The 20,851-nt window shown below is 47.3% G+C and overlaps 2 protein-coding genes across 6 annotated transcripts in view; one reads left to right on the forward strand and one right to left on the reverse strand.

The window, feature by feature from the left end:
- TSC1 (TSC complex subunit 1) overlaps positions 1 to 20,851 on the reverse strand; it is a 63,149-nt gene that overhangs the window by 31,835 nt on the left and 10,463 nt on the right. For 3 of the 5 annotated variants that reach the window (XM_083807385.1, XM_083807384.1, XM_083807379.1), the window contains exons 1-2: positions 4,524 to 4,663; positions 137 to 207 (exon numbers count right to left, since the gene is read on the reverse strand). The gene's annotated coding sequence lies outside the window, so the exon portion shown is untranslated. Of the gene's footprint in view, positions 1 to 136; positions 208 to 4,523; positions 4,664 to 8,002; positions 8,121 to 9,707; positions 9,903 to 20,851 lie in introns of those variants that run through there. The other 2 variants (XM_083807380.1, XM_083807381.1) reach the window with 2 other exon arrangements.
- On the forward strand, positions 601 to 14,276 carry GFI1B (growth factor independent 1B transcriptional repressor). Its single transcript, XM_083807432.1, has 7 exons — positions 601 to 1,717; positions 6,962 to 7,090; positions 8,775 to 8,921; positions 9,466 to 9,728; positions 9,995 to 10,132; positions 10,598 to 10,763; positions 11,135 to 14,276. Exons 2-7 carry the CDS (start codon positions 6,976 to 6,978, stop codon positions 11,311 to 11,313), a joined length of 1,008 nt encoding a protein of 335 aa, XP_083663558.1. The 5' UTR covers positions 601 to 1,717; positions 6,962 to 6,975; the 3' UTR covers positions 11,314 to 14,276.

A 20,851-nucleotide genomic window follows, 5' to 3' on the forward strand; every position in this document is an offset into this window, starting at 1 on the left:
CATTGCACAGCCTGTCCGGTGCCATGGGGCAATGCGGTGTCCACGCAGGGCGCGATGACAAGAACTGTGACTTGTGGCAGTCCCAGCAGAGAGCGCTAAGGCCCCCGCTGCCTGCTCGCAGCCAGACACCAAATACCTCTGCAATGAATCCCAAGTGTCTCTGGACCACATCTGCTCCATCAGGGGAACGCCACGCTGCAGCCGATCCTGTTGCACGGCAGAAAAAAAAAAAAAAAAAGTTATTGTTTCCTGGTGTTTTCACCACGCTGTGCTACAGAAGGAAAAACGACCACAAGGAATCCTAGCATAGCGCAACCAATTGTGGAAGACAGTGAAATGCATCTGAAGGCTTACAATGAACAGAAAAACCCCAGGACATAAAGGCAATTGTCTGACAGCAAAGTCCGAGTACTTGGCAGCTGGGTGTGTGCTTGTATATATAAACCTCTCAGAAGGCATCTTTGCTGTTCAAACCACGCACAGACTGGGCTGTCAGTGCACGAGGGGATAACCAAGGGCACATACAGCATGTCAGTATGCACTTGCACAGTCGGGAAACTGTTGAAAACCAGAAAATAGGCGAAATCAAGGAATTACCTTTTATCCCCCAAGCCTTTGGGAAGACCAGCTCTCCTTGTTTGTCTCCAAACAGGAGTTGTGTCCGTGCATTCTCCAAAGAAAATCACTGCTCCTCAGCTCTTGTTCTAACCTCTACTGGATAAGTACCAGGTGACATGAGAAAAGACACTGCCTCTGCTTTGCTCTCCCTTTTTCACCCTACCTTTACAGGGAAGTTTGGCAGTCAGTTATTTCGTACTTGCAAACCCATTTTCAAACCCTTTCTGAAAGCAAGCAATAGAAGAACAAATTCTTATTATTGCTCTTGAGTTGAAGAGCTTTTTGCAAAGATCCTTGTTAATGAGCTTTCTTAAGTCTATATTTATATCCTATATACAGCTGTATATATAGAGAGCAGTGCTTAAAAAATGTATGAATTGCACACACATACAGGAAAATGAAGGGTTATTAACACACATCTTTTTTAGTTCTTACTGTGAAAGCTCTTATTCCTTTTTCCTTGGAAATGGAAGAGATAAAAGATCCTTTCTAGTATATAATAATTTTGTGCATATGTGCTATATGGTTTTGTTTATGAGACTGAAGTACGTGAGTGTGTGTATGCGAGACAGATGGTGTGTCTGTTTGTGAAAGATATGATGTGTGGATAAATGTGTAAAAATATAGATTTCTTAAAAGCTTTAAAAAAAAAAGAAAAGAAAAAGAACAAATGCCTGCTTGATACATAATTTCCCTGTGTCATGCTCATTGTCAATATGACAGAAGAGCGTTCCTGCAGAAAGCAAAGCTGCCCCAGAAAGTTAAGGGTGCTGCCCCTAGGGTTTAGAGCTGGGCATCGTGAATTCTCTTCAAGTTTTCAAAGTCCTGGAAAGTTTTGATAAGCAAATACTTTCTGGGCTCTGCTTCTCTATTGGCTGTTTCTTCACCGCCAGATTTTGACACAAATAATCTGATTGAAAAATCAGGGAGGGGAACAGGGGCAAAAAAACAGAGAGAAAAAAGGAGAAGTATCTATTTCAGCAGACAGCAACTAAGTGAAAAAGTGGAAGAAGGAGTCCAGAGAGAAGACAACGTTTTGCTGGGGGCTTGTCTGGGGAGATTTCAAGGCGAATCCAGTAAAGCAAAGTCCCCTAAACAGGTGATTTATTTATTCTTTTAAACACTTTAAATTTCAATGTTTAACTCATTTCTCTGATGTGTTTTATACTCTTTTTCTTCTTCTTCTGTTTGCAAATATGTAACATATTTCCCTGTGTAAGTCACTTGTACTGAGCATTTATGATAATGGTTTATGTATATCAAACAGGTCAAGCTTTTAAAAATTATATGCCATATACTTGCTTCACCTTTCCACATATGAAAATGATAATAGTAGAATAAAATAGAAAAGATGTGTCAATGGTCTCAGACACCTGCATCCCAGCAAGCTACATGCAGCAGGCAGTTTCCAGATGTAGACTTTTGTACCTAAGCATTGAGGATGTGCTGTATTTTTCCTTTTAATTGCTCTTGAACAGAGCCAAACCTATAAATTCAGAAAACAGCGCATCTCTGCTGCCATCAATTAATTTATGCCAATTTTCCTAGATGAGAATTCAGTCTCTCCTGTTGAGGATTTTTGCTTCGAACCTATCTTTTATTTATGTTATCTCTCCATCCTTTCTAAGTATACGCTGATTAGTGTAACAAAAATTTTAGCATATGCAATTAGATATTTATAGGCATACCTCCTATACTACCAGGCTGGTTCAATACATTAAGCAGGAAAACAAACAGTTTACAGGTTCACAAAGTAAGCGCATGTATACATTAAAGGGAAATTGTGCTATACAAGTTGTTCTATCCAGGGAAGCTTAAGGCAGTTTGCTAAAGCTAGCGGCGTTCCCAACATCACCAGGAGCTAGAGGAGGTTTCTGAAGAACAAATGCTGCAATTGTATTCTAAACATTTTTTCTAGGTAATAAAAGATGCACAAGCATTTCCATTCCACTTCTTTAACAAAATTTTCACCGTAACTTCCAAGCCTTGGCATAATGTCCATTTGCCCAGTCTTACCACAAGAATGAATAACGTTCGGTGCATTTTTCCACTAAAAAGCCACATTCAAATTACTTGCCCCAAGTACATTGAATTTTACAAGCATGGACTAGTGGAGACATGATTAATTTTGTTGTGAAGGACTGAAACTATTTTTAAATATGATTTAAATTTAAAGAGTAAGGAGTCTACAAAACCTCTTATTTTATTTGGGCTCTTAAAAATTCCATACATGGGTATGTTTTATTTTGTGCTTTTTACTTCAAAAATATAGTCTTCCGACAGACACGCTATTCTTTATTTTTGGTAGCTTCAGTTTTGCCAGAAAGAGCAGAAAAAACAATATTAAAGATTAAAAATAAATTAAGCAGTGGGAGGGAAATAAGCCTCTTTTAGTCTAAAACTCTGTACACTCATCAGCTTACCTGAAGCCACATATCAACTTAAATTTAAAAATTAAGTATTTCCTCTGAGTGCAGTGGGGAAAAGGGTTTCATCTCTACAATTAACCTTGTCAATTTGAAAACTGGAATACTCGAATTTAGAAGGGCTTACAGAAAAATGAGTCGGCTTTAGAATGGAACTTGTGTTGCAAATTGGGTTCCTGATTCAGCATGGCACAATCCTGCAAGAACCTGTTCCCAAATACGGTATTTTGTATTATGAATTGTCTCACTGAAGGAACCGCTGACAGAACGGCCCCGTAACCTAATACAGAGAGAATACTGATTTCTTCTAAATTGTATCAAAGAGCCCAATCCTGTGTTTTTGGGTTCTGTGAGCTGCCATGCTCTGATACCGCATTCAGGGCTTCAGGAGATACATAGGACCATGACATTAGGATCCTGAAGACAGAAACCACCCCATTAAAAACAAACAAACAAACAAAAAACACTTTTTGATTTGGATGCTCACCAGAGAGCATCACTGGGGATGAAGAAGCTTTGAATTAGAACACAGAAGGGGAATACACAGGTGCTGGGTGCATTTTCAAACCTGGCTGGTAATCTGGCACCTGTAGCTGGTAAAAACAAGCTCCTCTCAGATGCTTCAAGTTAGGTACCCAAAATAATGAAGCAGTTTTTTTTCCCCTGCGTTCTTTCAGCTATCTTTTCCTCGGAGCAGATTACTACAACATTATTATACAGCTACAGGAATGGCAAACAAGTAAGAGTGTCAGTTCCAGCTGGCTATTGATGTTATATTCTGTACTGAATCCATGAAATGCCACGCTCCTGTGTTTTGGGACGACACTCTTGCCCAGGCACTGAACTCCGTTGTGCAGTTGCCAGACCAGGTGCCACAAGGGCTGGCAAGAACAGGTTCCATAAAAAAAAAAAAAAAAAAGTGCAACTTTTAGCAAAAGGTTGAAGTTAAATTCTGTTGGAAGCTTCGGTGATTGTTTAAGCCGTAGCAGGGGCTGCTGTCCACAGCACTACTGTCCCTGTGAAATACAGTTAGCTGCTGGTAGCAGCTGATCACTTGCTACTGATAACGTTGAGTTTCAAGGACGAAGTATTTTTTTTCTATCCCAATCTGTGCTTCTAGCTTTCCTCTAACTCGGTTGTGTGAATCAGAGAGTCCAATGCAGTTGTTAATTAACTATGCTTTGGGCACCCAGTTCCTGTTTTCTCTGTGAAATGGGGTGGGGGAAGGTAACTTCCTTTTGCAACGTTCAGTAGTGCATTAAAGATCATGTTGCTCTGTAGAGGCCCTTATCAGCAGTCAAGATACTGGCCCAAATTTGACTTTTACATAAGCTGGAGCAAACACATCCAGAAAAATCCCATTGATTCTTACGCAGCTACTTCCAACCAGCACGACAAGAGAAGCTGTGTTTAGCACCTTCATGTACTTAGTCCATGGGTACTACAGCAAAACACTGCAAGATTGCTTACGCCACCCACCTCCAGTCCTCAAATTTATCTGGTGAATGCCTCAGGGTCCTCCGGCTGGCGGGCAGGGACAGCAGCTCTTCCAGGAGGCAGTGCAGTGTGAGTGCTTTCCTCGTGCATTCAGTTACCTGCTGCCAGAGCCTCTTCCTCCACTGTGTAGGAAGCCCAGGGAAGTTAACTGGTTAAATCAGGCAGACAAATCAGATGTCTAAAGCTTGGTGGTATGAATACTCTCCATTGTGGGCACAGTCCTGCCCACCGCGTGGGAAAATCCCTTTGACATGAGTGGAAATCCCATGTAGAAAGGGCTCGTGGCAGGACTTTAATCTGGGGCACATCTACGCTGCCAAGTGGAGCTCCACGCACAGATGTCCCACCTGGGACCAAGCCCCTCCTGTCGTGCCCTCTGAGCTGAGCACTTCTGCTAGGATGGGAGCTACCGGCTGGGCAGGGCGCGTTGCTCCAAGGGCTACAGCCATCACTGAACACTTCTGTGTTCGTACCGAGCTGAGCGCTTCTGTGTGCACAGGATGGGCAGAGATGCACTTTGTGATACTTAGGAGGAACCCCGTCAGAGTTACAGGAAAGTAAATACAGCGTTGGACTTCAGCATCCCTTCTCTCTAGTGCATGCTCGTGGTTCCTTCTCAGTACTGCTTTGTCCTCTTGCTAAAATTAAATTAACACATCCACTCTTGGCTTCTGTTTTCTCATATTCATCTCAAGTCACACATACGTTTCTTGGAAATAGATAAAAACAGGTGGGTCATTGCAGAAGAAAAAATGGCTGAAGTCATATATGAAAGTGGGAATCCTGGACTAGATTTATAAAGTCAGCTAGAGCTGTAATGGGATTTCTGAAGGCGCTGGGGCTGGTGAGCACCTGGCTCCCACCAACAGCAATGTGCTCAGCAACCTACCTGTCCACAGCAGGCATTGCTGTGTGAATTCCCCTCCTGTACACGTACCTGTAGCCGCAGGCACCATCATAAATCTGGCCCTCAAAGCTTGAAGTGAACCACCACTGAGCTATGTAATTATATTTAGCATACAGGGGTAAGGGCAGGTACTTCTGAACCCTAAGGAGCAGCCCGAGCAGACCTTTTCCATCGCTGGCTGTTTGGGATTCCAGGAGCCCACGCTGCTCTGTCCCGACTTACGTAGACACCTCACATCATTCCTACTTAACAGGAGCAAACGTTGTTCTTTTTTAGTAAATAAGTATGCAACATTACAACTGATCCCAGGAAAAATAAATAAATAAATAAATAAATAAATAAATAAATAAATAACAATGCACTTGCCCACTAGTAGAGAGCAAAGACTTGCTGCTAACTTTTCATATGAGATATAGCAAGATTTGCTTTTAGTGCTACTATCTTGAACAGTTACAAGGGAAAATGCAAATACATATGCAAATAGTGCACCAGCTGATACTGCCATGCACAGCATCGAGCCTGTTGTCGTGCTGGCTGCACGAGAACAGTTATTAGCCATGGGGAGCGGGCACAGGGCGGGCTGGGTTCTGGGCAGTAAAGATAACAGATACATTGCAAGAGAATTTTGTATGATTAAATTTCAGCATTTTATGCTTGTCGTTTCAACGGTCTATGATATTTGAGTCAGATCCAAAAGGTAACCTCTCGCACCCAACGCTTCTGCTCTGCCGCTGCTTGACCGGTGTTTGCCAGCCACAACACAAAACATTCAAGCTATGGCCAACAAGAAGGAAACCCACCGCATGTTAAGGCTGTGGGGATTTTCCATTGCATCTTTCCCATTCTCCATGGTTTTACTGTAATTATTATTTGGACGGCAATTTCGCAGAGGAGCCAATGCCACGGGTGGGACTGCACTGCTCTGGGTGCAAGGACCCTTTCTGAAACGGGCGGTCTCCAGCCAGCAGTCCCTACCACGGGGGGACAATCTCAGAGAAGCAGAGCAGAGAACTGCATGAGAGAGATTCTGGGTTCTTGTCTGTCCCTGCCACAGAAACATTTTTGGTCTGTAACACAGCACTCGGTTTCAGCATGCCACCATTTCTTCACCCCTGTCTTCACAGACGGCAGTAATCCTTTGCCTCAGCCTAGGGGTGGATTGTGAGGGATATTTTTTACAGAGCATAACGTGATCTGCAATCCCACCTTCAATCCGCACTCCCATCTCTACCTCAGCAGCAGAAACTATCTGGCAGTAAGTTATTCTGCTCAGCCCCTCCGCAGCTAGGTGTTTTCCCCAAAGTTAAGACCCGTCAAGTGCCTAAGCCCAAGCAACCACTCCCCTCTCTTCAGCTGGGTGGGGGGACCGTGGAGATGAACTATCTGGCTCCCCAGCAGAAGGGTTTTTAATTCTCATCACTGCTGCGTACTGAGCTGACGTGCTGTGGGAGCAGGCAAGAAACTACCCCACAAACCAGAGATTTACCTGCTGTCATTCTGCGTTTCTGCCCAGGCAGTGAATGGAAAATGCCACGTTCCTTTTTGGTGAAGAGCAAAAAGGCTCATACCTACCACCAGCACCGCTTTGTGGAAGATGATCTGCCTATATTCACATGGGATCCAATCTCCTCTGCCTTCACTGGTGAGTCAATAGAGCCACTGGGCTCGTAAGAATACACCGGGGCAAATAAATAATTGAGTAGGCAACCTAAGGGAGTAGGATGAATGAGCTAAAGAATAACTAAGGGCTTCCATACAGGGATGGCAGTCTAAATACTAGGTTATCCCCCACTGTGCGCCCTCTTTCTCTAGGACAAATCCACGGTGTTGCACTGAAAACAAATTTAGATCCTCCCTTTGTTTCTTGCCGGGGTGCTGCTTTTGTGATTCCAGAGACAGTGCAGCGAGACTCCCCTGCACTGGCGCGCTTTGGGCAGACACAAGCGTTGGAAACCCTAAATGAGCACAAGGTTTCTGATGGCCAGTTCTCCACCTGCGTGGAAATTACACTGGGAATCCTGCCTTGCTCTCTGTTCTTGCTGCAGTTGTTGATTCCCACCTCCCTTGGGGGGAGGTCAGAGATACCAGATTGCTGCGAGGAGTTGGTCACATTTGGAAGGATGTCCAACCTCGGGCAATTAGCAGTTGGGAAACGAGCTTCTGCTTGGCTGGCATTCTACAAACTCACAGCTCTGCCACCTCGATCTCTAACCTGCTGTGTTCACTGTCCACACACTCTATGTACATCTTCTCTACCTCAGTGTGCTACCACCTCCTCCTCATGATTTGCAAGGAAGGTTGCAGCTAGAGCGAGAAGATACTAGTGATACCCTAACACTGTGAAAGAAGTCCTACACCTTGCCCATGAAAGGCTGGCTGCTACGCACCAGATCAATACAAACCAACGGTGTTTCTGCCTGTGCCTGCTGTCCTCCCCCTAGACAGGGGTTCATGCTCTCCCAGAGCCAACCGTGCAATAGCAGGGCTAGGACAATTATTTTCTTCCTTCAGGCACCATTCAAATTTTCTTTATTCAAATCTAGGATCAACTTACCCTTTGTTCTGGCCCTGACTGTGGAACTAGAGTCCAGCCCTATGACAAGTTTGATTACAGAAAGGACGTGGCAATCCAATTCCAATTCCGTCATCCTTTGGCCGTCTGTAGTGTTTATCTGCAGCACAAGAGGGGTTGGACAAACAGATGGATGCTGTCGTTCGGCAGCCCAGTCCCACCTTCAGCAGAAAGGCAGCACATGTATTGGACCTCTTTTTAAAATTCTTACTATAAAGTCTACTTCTAACAAGTGCTGGTTGGTCTCTTAAGGGCTGGGACAGGCACGGAGAAACGTGAGCATGGGCAGGAGGAGACTGGGCTCTGTGGGCACCTCCCCTCTCTGCTTCCCTGCTCGGCTGTCCATAAATTCAGGTTAACAATACTCAACTCTCTGATGGGAGCAGTGGGGAGGTTAATAAGTTAGTGATTGTTAGTTACCCTCATAAATGAGAATGGTTTTAAATAAGGAAATTATTCTTACAATGTGGCCTTCTAGGGTTAATTTGCTGTAGTTATATAGGGCATCAAGTGCCCTATTATTTCTTCCTGTCCTCCTCTGCCTTGCCTCTCCTATGCTGCTTGGAATTTCCCTTTGTCGGCAGTGGGCAGACTTTGATTGCCACGCTGATTGCACCGCTCTGCACTGATTCGGGGAACTGATCGTGGACTCACGTATCCGAGCGTGAGCTCACAGATAAGTACACAGACCACCTTACCAGGCTCTCCTCTTACGGGGTGGAATAAACTAACCGTGACACTACTGTGATTACAGCCATAGGAGACAAGACAGCAGAGGATGGCAAAAAACAGGACCTAGAATGCGTGGTTCCAAAACAAGAGAAGGACCCTTCTGAACTGAAAGAAGAAAGTGTCCCCATCCAGCACCTGAGCAGGATGCTGCCAGGACCTTCAGCTCAAGGTCTGCTCCCCAGGGTCAGAATTGCAAAAGAGGTCTGGGCTAGATTGGTTGGCTTATGAGGCCCCTGTGACTGGGTCCAGATTTTCAGTAAATGGCAGCTCTTATTTTGACCCCATTGGTCAAGCTTGTCCCAGGCAGAGCTCATTGAGAGCCTTCTGTATTTCCCTGAAATCAGCATCTCCCTGAAGCATAAGGCTACGATTCCCAGTGAGCGAGCCTCTGCATCTCAAGGACTGGTGTAGCTGTGTGATATGGTCATGGCTGGTGTCCACATGATACTTGTTCAAAAGCCACACGAAGTAGGGCTAGTAAGGGGGTTAATATTGCCTTAGCATCCCCTCTCCCCTAAAATTTCCTCAGACTGAAATCAAAGTCTAAATATGAAATTTGTATGGGGATCAGGGTTTGAGTCAAAGAACAAGTTTGCAACTCCCAAGGTCACTGAATAGGGGCAAGGTATATGGGGAACTTTTTTTTATTTTACTGGTATCCCACTGCAGGCATTGACATGACACTCACTTCTCCCTCTGCTTTACAAACTCAGAGATGACCATCCCAGGTCTGCAGATCAAAGACTGCACTACCCCGACCGGCACCCCCACCTTCTACAAAACCGGCTTTTCTTGGGACGCTTTCCACTTGCCGTACAGCTATCGACAGATGTCTTCCACCATGCAGTCAGCCCTCCTGGAGCACCCAGTCAGCCTGTACGGCAGCCACCTCCTGCCAAGCCCCGAGCCCCCTCTGGATTACAGCATGCATTACTCCTCCGACATGGAGACCTACCACTGTGTGAAGTGCAACAAGGTGCGTCACGGAGGAGGGAACCTCGGGGATGATGAGGGTCGGGAGTAGTTTTCATCAAATATATCAGAGATTCAGTGGCTTGCCTCAAGGTGCAACGCATGCGGCTTGTAATAGGTGCCCATTCATTCTCCTGGCTGAGGATGAGGGTGCTAGGAATTATGCAGTTTACATGGCCTACAAAAGGAAAGAATCAAAGAGAAGGAATTGAAATCAAAGATGGAGACAAAGCTGCCTCCTGGAAAAATCACTGACATTTTGTTTTTCAGGTATTCTCCACTCCCCATGGCCTGGAGGTCCATGTACGAAGGTCTCATAGTGGGACCCGGCCCTTCGCTTGCGAAGTATGTGGCAAAACCTTCGGGCACGCTGTTAGCCTGGAGCAGCACACCAATATTCACTCCCAGGTGAGTAGCGTGGTTCCAGAGAACCAGCACTCCAGAGCTCACGAGTGCTGGGACCTTCGCTGTTGTTTCATTATCAGGGAAGTGACTTTCCTAGGTTACAAACGGGACGGCTTTCCTGCAGCACCCGTTGGCAATGCTAGGAGCTCTGAAAACCACAGATCGTAGCTCTCTTATCTCTCAAATCTCAGACTGTCCTTGAAAATGTCTCAGATTGGGAGGGGAGGATGGTTGCTACTGCTTCTCAGGTGCCTCACCTTCTCTAAAGGGTGCAGGAGTCTGGATCACAAGATGCAAGCCATTTCCATAAGTAACCCTCCTTTCTTCCTCTTCATATTAGCACATCAGTCTGTGAGCTGGAGAGATTTGCTTATCAAATCTACTATAGTCAATGATTTAACAGTCTTCAAGCTCTGTCACATGTTCTGCAGTTACCAACTGACACCCCATGATTTTCTCCCCTACCAGGAAAGAAGTTTTGAATGCAAGATGTGTGGGAAGACATTCAAGCGTTCCTCTACCCTCTCCACGCACCTGCTGATCCATTCAGACACGCGGCCCTACCCCTGCCAGTACTGCGGCAAGCGCTTCCACCAGAAGTCCGACATGAAGAAACACACTTACATCCACACCGGTGAGAAACAAAACGTTCCCAATAAGCAGATGCAAACTGGAGTCCATCAGGTCCCTGCACACACCCAGTTCCCAGACACAGAGAAGTTGCACTGGGGATGTGTGTCAAGGCACTAAAAAGTCTTTGCAGTCAGCTGAAGGTCTGAGCATCCCTAAGATGCACGTCCTCCTCTGTGTGACAAGGAGGTGGTTATTGTCCAGCCTCTGGTTCTTCTCACCCTCCGCTGCTGGAGGAGAGTGCAGACACTTTAGCTGGACAGCCGGGCTGACAGCACTGGTGCCTAAGCACAGCCAGTCAGGCCTGAGTCTGCTGAAAGCCATTTCTTTCCACGCTCTGCTAATGTCTTTCTTACCATCTTCTCTGCCCTGCAGGGGAGAAGCCCCACAAATGCCAGGTATGTGGCAAAGCCTTCAGCCAGAGCTCCAACCTCATCACCCACAGCCGCAAGCACACCGGCTTCAAACCCTTCAGCTGCGAGCTCTGTGCCAAGGGCTTCCAACGCAAGGTGGACCTACGGAGGCACCGGGAGACCCAGCACAGTCTCAAGTGAGGGATGGCTCCAGGTCTCTGCTAGAGACCCCGCTGCCAGCGCCTGCTCCACAGCAGAAGATCCTCCCCAGCACCTCCATCCGGCATGGGGCTGCCCACATATTAAGCTCGTACAGCTTCCCACATCGCTCTGGAGGCTAACGAAGTTGCGTCGTTGGCTTTGGTGTCCTGGCACAGCCTGGTAGGCGACAAAGGAACTCGTGGGAGCTCTCACTTTTTAGTTACAGCAGGTACCAGGCCAGAGCTGACATCACCTGCTCAAGTGTAAATCCAGAGGGATTCTTTAAAGGTTGCTGTTACTCCGGATTTACACCGTGAGCAGAAGTCAGTTTGGACCAGCAATGAGGTGGGAACTCCTGGACTAGTGGCAGCAACAATCTGTGCCAAGCTGGTGCCGTAACCGTGTTCTGCTCTGATGGTTAGCAAGATAAGGCTGGGGCATGCAAATAGACTGCATTCAGTGAGCTGTGCTCAGCCTGGACAGGGCTTCTGCAGAGACTTGCCCGGGTCATAAATTTTGGCAACAGACATCTAAAATCATTTTCTTTCAGCAGAGCATTTACTGTGATCAAGTGACAAATGAACTGTGTTGTATTTTTAACTTGGAGTGGGAGGAAAATAATGAAAAAACTGTTCCTATCCCTAGCTAATAACAGGGGACTCTGAATGTATCTTACATCCACACCCTACAGCAAAGATCCAGGGGTTAGAGGCAACCTGGAGAGCTCTGAGAAGAGTCAGGCCAAAGCACTAGGCATAAACTAATAAGCCCTGCGTCTCGCTACCACGCAAGAGAGACTGGCTGCTCTCGGAATCCAGGCTGGTGCGTCCCACACTATTTCACTGTACGCTGGACTTACTGAATTAGATTTCTCCTGAGCAATCCTGTGTCACTGCATGGTTGGAAATGACCCTTGGGTACTGGTGTCAAGGACCAGAGAGGTATGCTTTCCTGCCCCTCTTAAAGGAGGAAGCAGCCTAGCCCATACACATTGGCATAATCTGAATACCTTACAAACGTTACACAAACAGCAGTGGTACTTCCTTCTTCATCCAGGTCTAGAGGTTGAAGTAAAGCACTGGAACAGGGAAAGAGCTAGCTCCCCTCTAACCTCTGCTACGTTCTCAGTGTATAACTTGGGGCAAGTCACTGCACTGCTCTGACTTACATCTCCACCCCTCTTGGTGATGGAGTCATTCAATCAGGTTTGTAAAGTCCCTTGAGTTCTTGAGAGGAAGGACAAAGTATTATTACAGCATTAAAAAGAAGTGCTTTCAGTTACGTGGGGCATTGTAGCAGCGCACAGACCACCCCCTAACGACGTCCCTGAACACATGGCATTGTGCAATGACACCTGTGGGAAACGGCCTGGAGAAATACCTATTTCATTGCAAATGCTTATCAAGGGAGGCTGCCATCATGGGCAGAAGAAGAAACAGTCCAAGTGGAAAAGTCATTTATTGTCAGGAGAAAAAAGGCCTCATCCTGCCCTCAGTTACACTGCTGTAAATCCAAAGCCATTCTCCTAAGATCTAAAATGTACTCGCCCCTGTTTTTTGCTGTGCCTAAGCTGTTCATCATTAATATGCATGCCGGAAACTCAAAACAGCGTCTGTACTCCTGGCTTGTCCTTGCACACTGTAAATATATATTTATACTTATTCTAATGTATATTTTTATTGCAATACACCAGACAGTTACAACATGTACAGGCCTGCTGGGATTTATCTGATAAATCTGTTCCTTCTCAGTAACTGAGCTAACACGGGGCATTTTGTGTTAAAAACATTCATTTCAAGAAAGTCTCGTACTCAGCTCTGGGGACGCCAGCAGTGGGGCTAGAGTGGAAAAGCAGGGGGACAGTACAGCACTGCCCTCGTGGTCAGTTCCTGCCCCGGGGCTCCGACACAAGAGGAAATCAGGATGGAAACCCACATGCAGAACAGCTCAAAGCCCAGGAGCAAAGGACATCGCCCCAAAGGCGGATACGTGCAGAGCCCCACACAGGCAGCAGGGCAGCTCTGCAGAGCAACAGGGAGCTGCTACAGCCACACCAGGTGACAGGGGACAGTATTATCAGAGCCCCTCTGTTAAAGCTGAGCTGTCCTGCACGGGGTTGTGCCAGAACCTGGCCAGGACACAGACTCCAAGGGAGGAACCGGCCCCAGGTCCTGACTCTGACACCAGACACACACGAGCACTCACACATGTACATAGGCACAAGCCTTGGACAAGGTAAAGGCATTTCAGCTTATTAAAACCACTGCCAAAAATACAAACTGCGTTTATTATTTCCCTTATCCTCCTCGAATCTGCAAATAGAAATATTTAAAGAGCGTGTCAGCATCTGAGCTGCTTGGTAGCTAATACCCTCCAGCCCCAAAACACGCAGGCACACGGGCACATACTTCCCTGTCTGTGTCCCGGGGACAGCAGGTGTTCCTGACTCATTGGAGGCTCCTCGGGTTTGGAGGGAAGTGCTGGCACAAACCGATCAGCACCACGGCGAGATTGCCTGTTACACCGCTCATAAAAACAAATCAGACAGCTGCTTCCTCTGAGCCTGCTGAACAGGGGGGTTACTCTATCCATCGCATTTCCATCCCTATCTTTGATTTCCATGAGACGGAGGAGTCGCAGCCTTGAACTGGTGGCTGGGGTATTATATCCTAAGGTTGCGTGCCTACAGCTGGCTTCTCCCTCCTAACAAAGAGCAGCTCACCCCAGCCCTGTCGCTCATTTCCCCCGGCTCTGGGGCAGGCGGGGAAGGCAGCTGCTTTCGCTGCTCTCCTGGTTACTGGGAGCAAAGATCACCGAGGGGCGCTCAGGGCGGAGGAGGCAGTGCCAGCCTTACCCTTACACATCCCCAGGAGACACAAGGGTTGCTTTAGCTGGCCGGGCAGCGAGTAAAGAAGCACTCGGGGGTGACCACGGGCAGCGTGCTGCTGCAGAGCCACACTCAGGGAAACGTACCCGCAGCCGAAGCTGGCAGAGGCGGCCAGGCTGGCCCACTCCCTCCGGCTCTGCGAGTGTATCTCCAGAAACACGGGCTGTGGAAAGAGGCCAGCTGGCAAAGGCACTCGCGAGACAAAAAACAAAGAGTCAGAAGGTGACTTGAGCAGGGAGAAAGAGAAGAGGGAATTAATTTGTAGTTTTGCAATAAAAGTTTCTTCGCAGAGAGTAACAAGGTGCCGCGTTGAGGCCACCCGCTAACACCAGCTGCCTCCTTTCTCCCTGAGCACCATGTACTGAAAGGAACAACGGGTGCCAACAGCCCGGAGGAGAGCCCTCAGAGCCCCTCAGCCCCTTGTTTGCCTGCAGTCCCTGACCAGGGAGAGCCATTGGATGAGGACGAGGCTGGAGGAACCCAGCTTGGGTCTTCCCCGCACGCTGCTCTTTGCAAAGAGCCCGTCCCAACCTGCCCAGCGGTGGGAGATCAGGAAGATGCAGGTGAGAGACCCCAAGGAACAGCCCTGGTGAAGCCAGCACCACAAGCACAGCAGTGTACCCCAACAGCCCGCTCACAACAGGCCTCCCAACCTGCTGCCTGGTGTTTGGGACCCCAGTCCTGGGTGGGAAGGAAGGCCCCAGGCCTGCTCTGGAGCCTGCAGCTGCGCTCTGCACGGTTCCCCAGGCTTTCATCTGCATTATTTGAAGCTCTGGAAGCACACGTGAAGGAGTAAGGAAACAGATCTGGCCTTACCCGAGCCATACCACAGGAGCATGGGGTCAGCCCAGAGCTCAGCACCAGAGCCAGACACGGGGCCAGGCTGCTGCTGGCGTAGGGCACAGCAAAAGGCCTCGCTTTGCCTCAAACCTCATCTGATCCTTGGAGCTACTGAATCCACACAACAGGCACACCTGAAGATGCTCAGCACCAGTCAGGATCCGGCCATTGGTGTCACCAACTCCAAACACACCTGGCTTTGTTCTCCAAACATGCAAATTCTGCCCAGTTCTGAAAATAACCCCTTTCCCACCATCTTGCCTTGCATCAAAAAACATTCGGGTCAGTCAATGAAGGAAACAGATAAAAAGCAAAATCTCAACTAATCTTTGGGACTAAAGAAAGAGCTGATTGTTTTTGCCTCTCTCCGAGCCCGCCCTAGACCCTGCACTTCCCTCGTCCTCTTCACACCTTCACTCCTTTATTGCCAGGGAAAGAAAATCCTGGTCTCTGGGCTGTTTTGTTTAGCAAATGAAGGACATGCAAAGCAATCCCCCCGGGCAGCTGTCAGAAAGAGAGGTGTGCCTCTGTCTTCCAGACAGCCTTCAGGCTGTGAGAGCAGCAGCCTAGAAGCACTGTGATCAAGGGTGGATTGAGGTCTGGACACAAGATGCATCTTTTCCTGATGAAGACAGCCACAGGACACCTGCAGGAAGTGAAGGTGTGCTCCTAGCTAGCACAACATCATACCAGAGCTTATCCGCAGGCTGTATTAACCTACACAGGAGTGAAGTCCTAGAGAGGGCAAAACTCTGAAGGTTTCACGTGTGCTGGCAATGGTTAGCAGGTCTAAAAGGAACTGAGGGGAAGGACAGAGGAAGTTAGCTCCAGTTGGGTATGAGTTGCATTGGATAAGAAATTATTTGCTGAGCCTGCTTGTGCCCCGTCCTAGACTTCACGAGAAAGTGTTTTCAGTGGAAAAAGAAAGAAACAAGCAGAGTCCTTACTCCTCACAGCAGGCCATTCCCCAGCACTGCAGAGCCTGTGGCAGGTGAAAGGGGGACACGGTGGGCACACCCAGCTGGCGGCAGGTCTGTGCTAACCCATAAACACAGCACACAAGTGGAGACCTGAAAGCATCAGACAGTCTCCCAGCAGGAGCTGCATAAGCACGTTTCCTCGCACAGGACAAACATTCCTGCCTGCAGTTCGAGGGCCTGGCCTGGAAAGGGATAGGGAACTTGACCTGCAAAGCTGCTACAGGAAAACAGAAAAATACTCCATAAACTTTTTTAAATCAGTTCTGCTTGTAAAGCAGAGATGTTTTTTCACTTTTGCCCTAGAGTAGCATGTCCATACAGGGGAGACAACTGAAAACAGCCACAGCAGTTATTCAAGGATGGTTAAATCACTCAGTTGCCTCTGTGGTGGATGAGACCTATGAAAACACAGATCTGTGCAGCAGCTCCTGAACTAGCACGTTTCACCTAACAGTCACCATGGGCACACACTGGTCTTTTAGTTACAACCCTGAACCGAGACTCAAGATCTGCCCCACATTTCCTGCACGACCTCGGGCAAGACATTAGCTCTGGATTTGTGAAGTTGCTCAGCACCCTGTGAAGCCCACAGAAAACTTCACCCCATCTGTGAAAGCTGGATAATTCCTCCTCTCCCTTTTATTTCTCTTGTTTATTTCAACGGTAAGATAGTCAGGGACAGGACTGCCCCTCCTTATCTTTTACATACAGGGCCTTGCACAATGGAGCCTTGATCTCAGCTGCAACCTACTAAGTGCTACTGTGATACCAATAACGAATGATAGAAACATAATTTGGCAAAGCAACCCAATTCTGTAGCTAGCTTCGAAAGAAAACATCGAAGCATGCACAGCAGGAACCCCAAATTAAAACCACTAAAACCCCAAATGAGCAGAGAAAAGGGGCGAGCAAAGACACAGAAAGGATAAATCAGATGCAAGTAGCATTTCCACCAGTGAATAATATCCAAAGGAGAGAGACAGAGCTGGATATCGATGCTACGAACATCCTACGTGACACCCACATTTTAGCAACACCGCCTAAGTACAAGCCTTTTTCAATCTGGCCTTGGGCTGATTGTGACCTGGTGGCCGAAGGGTGATCTTTGGTCACCTCACCAGACAGCAAGGCAGGCAGAGAGCAGAGAGTCCCCAGAAATGGGGAAATCTGAGGCCGGGGAGGAGCTGAGCACGCACTGGGCTCAGCTTTGGTCTGATAAGTTTATCAAGCACTGCCGGCTGCTAACTGTCAGCCGGCGAAGTGAGCCTGTTAGGGAGGAGGAACAGCTCCCAGGGCAAGATAGGACAGCCCAGGCCTTATCGGAGAGCCTGAGCCAAAGAGGGAACTGGAGAGCGAGCACTTTCCAACCACTTCATCTGAACAGCAGACAGATTGGCAGGAAAGGCCTGTCAGCCCTTCGCTTCTGCCACCCCGACAACAAGCCCTGGCCCATGCGAATAACCGGTAAGTGCAGCATGGAAATTGCCAACGTGAACACAGAGGCCCGAGGGAATGGGCAGGGGAAGGTTTTCCTAGAAACATTGCCCAAAGGGGAAAGTCAGATTTACAGCCAACAATTCAGATGCTTACTGAACAAACCGCTCCTCCGGACAGCATTTCCCCAGCAGGCTGCCTTCCCTAGCTTCGGCAGGACGACTCCAGCACTTCAGACCAACACCACACCAAGTTTTGGTGTGCAGATAAACGCTTTTTTACCCTTTACTGTTTTAAGAAAGATAGTTTAAAAAGCATCAAGTGAATAGAAGAAAAATCTGGCCATCCCCTTCCATCTGTTAGAAGTATGGGCCAGCAAATACCCCCTTCACTCTTACTCCAGGGAAGCAATAACCAAATCTACATTGCCAAAGATCACAGCACGGGCTCCCCCCATTTGAAGGAGCTCCCTTGGACAAGCACAGCCTGTGCCAGCTCCCTGCATGCACTCCTCAGCCACGACAGGGAGGGCAAAAGAAGATTCCTGCACAGCACATCCTCTGCTTGGTTTCCTGCTACAGATGTGCCACGCAGGATAAAAACGGTGTAAGACCGTCAGCTTAGACACACTGCACTCCTCCAGTCTGCCCAACTGTACTGCAGTGAGGTCGCTGCTCCCTTAGCACAGACCCCACAACAGCAGTCATCCTCTATCAGGCTCACCTTGGGGTCTCGGACTGGGTTCAGACAGGTGACTTGGGTCCTGCTTACAGCAGGGAATGGTGCTGAGAGCTGGCTCAAGTGCAAGCCCTGAGCCTGCAGGATGGGTTCACACTTGGCTGCCTGCAACAAGTGCTGTCCCAAGCCCTCCATGATAGACAAGGAAGGCAATGTTCTGCAGCATAGGCCAGGACATCCCCTGTGCAAGGTAGTTTACTCAAAGGCTCCCTTTCCAGCAAGTAAGATCTATATGGGGCGATTTGTCTGTCCTATTTTAGATGCATGTTTTAGAAGGAGAAGTCATGTCTTTAATGCACCTACTTCTCCCACCGATCAGAAAGGGAACCTAGCATATGTAGACATCTAAAGTTACATGAGATGAGTCACACTTATGTGGTTTCTGCACCACTCTCAGGCCACGTTTCTCACAGCTTTTTCTGCTCCAGCCCATAACCTGCTGTTCTCCAAGCCATCAGCCACCTCTAAACCATTTCAGTCCGCTGTGCACCAAGGGCTCCCAAGTAAGCTCTGAGTGCAACATCCACACCCAGCAGTGGCCAATGCACTTCTCAGGTTCGAGGCTCTCTCATCAAGAAAGATGAGTTTTTAAAAAAAAAACAAAACCATCTACCATTGATTCTGCTTTCTCTTTGAATAATTTTAAAGCAACGGGACTTTATCTTACATCCCAGGCTCTTCTATATTAGGAACTTTGGTGGGATTTTCAGCAGTGGCTAAGTCCGCTGGTTTTTCTCTTTATAAACTAGAAGTTATCTCTTGCTTCAGTTGGGGAAGGGGAAGTCAGATGATGGAGCATTCCTGTTCTTAAGAAGACCCCATCCTGAGATTGTGGACATGGTGAACCCGTGTGTCACTCAGACATCCCTGCCCCAGCGCCTTATTTAGATCCAGCCTGTACTTGACTGTAAATCAATCATGCTCAATGGACACCCAGGGGCCAGAGCACCTGGAAGAGAGTTCAGAAACTGGAAGTGCATTTTTTGCTATTGTAGGATTGTGATGAGAGCTAAATAGGAGACTCAAACAAAAAGGACTGTTCTCCTGCCTTTGCTGTTACCAGCTGATCTAAGCCAGTCACTGTCCCTCTCTCTGTCTCAGGTTTCCCATCTGAGAAATGATGATAACACGGACATACTGAGATCTACAGATAAGAGCAAGGTAGAATTGCTGTATGTGCACAATAATCTTACACTGGAGCAGGATCCAGCATTATGAGAAATCTCACAGAAAATGCACAAAGCAAGGTCCTTGCATTGTGATCATCTTTAGAAATATTTGCCCAAATAGTAGTATATTTGATGCAGAACTAGAAGTGGAACTTAGGTTGCCTGGACTTCCAGTCTTATTTCATAAAATTATACTTCAGTTATGCTACATAATGTCATAACAGTGTTGTTATGAGACTCAAATACTTATGATAGTTCACATTTAAATACCACATTCTTCCTAAAGATTTCAAATTGCTCCACAAAGATGGACACATCTTATCCTCATTTTACAGACAAGGAAACCAAGAGCTAGGGAGAGATAAAGCGACTAACCCAAAGCCATACAGAGAATGAGCAAAAGAGCTAAGAAATAAACCAAGTCATTTTAGCTGCAGCTCTTATTTTATTGGCAGGAGGCAAAATTCAGACCTGTTGTGATGTAAACTGCTGCATAATTCACATCACCAGTTATACTGGTGGAATTTGGTATACCCTCTATGAATAATCAGGTATACGAACATCTTGGAGCCCTGGCCCATCTTTGCTCACACTAGACCATGCAAGCCTAGAAGCAGCCACTAGCTATCATGACCTATTTTAAGCCACATCCCTGTGTTTCTTAGTTTTTAATACATTAAAAAAAAAACATGTTCCCACTGAAGTGGGCACAACAGCTGGCAGGGTTTAGCCCCCTGGTCTGCAAACCCTCTCACAGCATCATTAGAAGTTTCTTCACAGGAGATGCAGCACAGCCCCTGTGGCTGTCAGAATCAATTTATTTAGCATCCCAAAAATAAGTTACTGGCACTACCTCCCTGCCCCCACTTCCTCGGTCCTGAAGTCCCCAGCAATCTTAGCTCAGAAGGGAATGTGACTCAGGCCTTCAACTGAAGGGTTGTCATCTGCAAGCCATTAGGACTGGATGTGGCCGTGGTTTTATCATTGACCACCAGCTGCCTCTAGAGCTCTTGCCTCCTCCCCAATGATTCAGCAAATCTTCTCTGAGGAGAAAAACAAGCATAGAAGTGAACAAATCACAATGTCAGATTACAAAGATGAGCAGGGAAAAGCTGCGGCTCAAAGGAGGGAGATAAAAGCCGGTGAAGCTGCACGACACAAGGACTGAAGGGCCTTGCAAAGACTTTTTTTCTGGAGAGTGGCAATAAAAGTCTGACAAATTACAACTGTATTTTGAGTCTTTACACCTTAAAACACTGCTGACTAAAGAGTACATAATGTGGAAGGAAATGAAGCATATTCTCCCCTCTGTTATCTGGGCATTGCACGGGGCTGATATGGATTTTTACTGGTACAACTGAGCTGAGAAGTCCATTCTGGTTTATACTGGAACAAAGTTCCACCAAGCAGACTATTTTCAGAAGGAGTTTCTGCGCACCATAACCAACTTTTTCAATGGCTCAGAAGCCCATTTGCAGGCACTTTAAACA

Source organism: Anser anser (assembly GCF_964211835.1).
Source record: "Anser anser genome assembly, chromosome: 21".
In the NCBI taxonomy this organism is placed as follows: domain Eukaryota; kingdom Metazoa; phylum Chordata; class Aves; order Anseriformes; family Anatidae; genus Anser; species Anser anser.